The 2,530-nt window shown below is 33.4% G+C and overlaps 1 protein-coding gene across 1 annotated transcript; it reads left to right on the top strand.

The window, feature by feature from the left end:
* Positions 1–1,008: 1,008 nt before the first annotated feature.
* LOC120067974 (thaumatin-like protein) lies at positions 1,009–2,297 on the top strand. Its single transcript, XM_039019631.2, has 2 exons — positions 1,009–1,757; positions 1,843–2,297. The coding sequence occupies exons 1-2, from the start codon at positions 1,327–1,329 to the stop codon at positions 2,090–2,092; spliced, it is 681 nt and encodes a 226-aa protein (XP_038875559.1). The 5' UTR covers positions 1,009–1,326; the 3' UTR covers positions 2,093–2,297.
* Positions 2,298–2,530: the final 233 nt, after the last annotated feature.

Raw genomic sequence — 2,530 nt, 5'->3', positions numbered from 1 at the left:
TCCAAGAAGATCATCAAGCCCAAAGATCGATTATCCAAAAATATCAACAAAGTTAAGAATTAAAGTTTACTTTTCGAGAGATAGTATCCAAAGATCAAATATTAGAGATTGTGTATTCACTATTTTGAAATTAATATAAATAAAAAGTTCAAATTCAATGAATTAAATTTCTCTGAAAATATCGTCTAACAGTGTGATCTTTAATTATTAAAAACCAATCATCAAATGATATGACTTAAAATATTCTCATTTATAAGTTGACAATTTTGATTTTCTCAAATTTTATAATGATTTTCTCGAAATTTATAAAGTAACTGTCGAAACCTTCTATAATAATCTTTTCTTGGTTTTTGTCCCTTTTTGTTATGTCTAAATTCACCATCAACTAAAGTTTCCTAATCTTTAGTTAACCATGACTCACTATTGAGAATGCAAATTTAAAGAGATAAAGACGAAGACAATAATTAATATTTAATTATGGTTCTTTCTTGCTCTCTTCAAAGACTAGAGATTTGAAAAGTCTCCATTGAGGTAAGAAAATTTTCCATTCCTCTAGAGGAAAATTGTCAGCAAATCCTAACTCCTTAATTTAGTGCAAGTGGAACTCAATAGTTTTGCTGAAATTAATACAGGCCCCGCAAAATTCATGCAACTTAATATCTTGTTAAGACTTTTCTTTTTCCCAAAAATAAAAAATAAAAAATTCATTGTTGTGACCTTTACTTGGATTAATTTCCTACGGCTCCAATTTTGAAGATTTTTTATTATTTCTCTTCAGCAATATTTTTAGCGCATGTTGACCTCCATCTTTAAATACCTCTTTAATCACTAAAAAAAAAAGAAAATTATTCCAAATGATAAATTAGGGTTTTTATTAAAATAGACAACTCGAGATACATCTAAACATTTTTCTATATTTCAATAACTAAAAACCACAACCTCATCTTTCATAGATATAAAATTGAAAAATACATAAGTATAAATAATGTATTGCACCTATCTTTATATGTTTCTTTTAGTAGTCTAAATATAATTTACTATATCACAAATTCTTTTTTCTTTTTTTTTCTTTTATATGTATTTTAAATATTTTTACTTTTGTAGGATTAGAATGAATTGTAAAAAGATGGATGTAATTCATAATGCACCAAGTATTTCTTTATAAATTTAGGTAGTTTAATACCATGTGCTACAATATATTAATTAACTAAACCCAAAGTTGAATTTATCTTCAAATCTGGCTCTTTTTCCCTATTTCCCTATTATAAAAACACCACCCTAGAGAAAAACATCTAAAACCTTTCATCAGCTGCCATATTTCCTCAAATGGGTATCTCTAATATTTGTTTTCTCTTCTTTCTTGCTCTTCTTTCTTTCTATTCCCAAACCCATGCAGCTACTTTTCAAGTCCGAAACAACTGCCCCTTCACTGTTTGGGCTGCTGCAGTACCCGGCGGTGGACGACGACTTAATCGAAACGATGTTTGGACATTTAACGTGAATCCGGGCACCGTTGCTGCTCGTATTTGGCCTCGAACTAACTGCAACTTCGACGGTTCTGGCCGGGGTAGATGCCAGACTGGCGACTGTGGTGGTCTCCTCCAGTGCCAAGCTTACGGCACTCCGCCGAACACCCTTGCCGAATACGCGTTAAATCAGTTCAATAACTTGGACTTCTTCGATATCTCTCTCGTCGATGGATTTAACGTTCCGATGGAGTTCAGCCCGACTTCTGGGGGGTGCACTCGTGGCATCAGGTACATTAAATTATCATTAAATTCAAAAACTTTTAAGTTAATAAGTTAGGGTGAATTTAATATTTTATTCATATTCCTTGCAAAGGTGCACCGCGGACATCAACGGACAGTGCCCGAACGAGCTTAGGGCTCCTGGAGGGTGCAACAACCCGTGCACCGTGTTCGGGGGTGATCGATACTGCTGCACCGCCCCCAACAGCAGCTGTGGCCCGACGGATTACTCTAGGTTCTTCAAGAATCGGTGCCCAGATGCATACAGTTACCCAAAAGACGATGCAACCAGCACATTCACTTGCCCCGGGGGAACCCACTACAGGGTTGTCTTCTGTCCTTGAAACCATATATTATATAAAAAAAGGAACTAAAACGTTACATGAATAAAGTAAGAGTATTCCCATATATACTCTATCTATATATAATATGGTGTAATTTGTAATAAGATCTGGATGGGGTTGGAAAATTAGCACATTATTTACTGATGTGCAGATGATATTTTCAATGGATAATGAAAAGTACTTTTTTTTTTCTCCATAGACCAAATCATTTGTTTTCCTGCAATACTAAATAATTTTTCATTATGTTTGGCCTTTTACGATATATTTGCCAATTATTAAGTTCAATTGATAAAAAGATACATACCATCGAACAATTAGTCAGAATATCCAAACTTTTGACAAAAAAAAAATAATAATGAAGAAATTAGGGAAATATTTTGAGGTGGGAGGAAAGAGGGGTTTTTCTTTTCTCTCTAAAAAATTGCTGTGGAAAGAAGA

Source organism: Benincasa hispida, chromosome 12 (genome assembly GCF_027475165.1).
Source record: "Benincasa hispida cultivar pf3 chromosome 12, pf3_genome.v1.1, whole genome shotgun sequence".
Taxonomy (NCBI): Eukaryota; Viridiplantae; Streptophyta; class Magnoliopsida; order Cucurbitales; family Cucurbitaceae; genus Benincasa; species Benincasa hispida.
The sequence above is the reverse complement of the archived record's forward strand: the minus strand, read 5'-3'. Positions and strand labels throughout refer to the sequence as shown.

Coding starts and splice junctions, on each gene's coding strand:
- LOC120067974 (XM_039019631.2), top strand. CDS start 1,327: ATGGGTATCTCTAATATTTGTTTTCTCTTCTTTCTTGCTCTTCTTTCT. Junction 1,758..1,842: donor GGGTGCACTCGTGGCATCAG/GTACATTAAATT, acceptor TTCCTTGCAAAG/GTGCACCGCGGACATCAACG.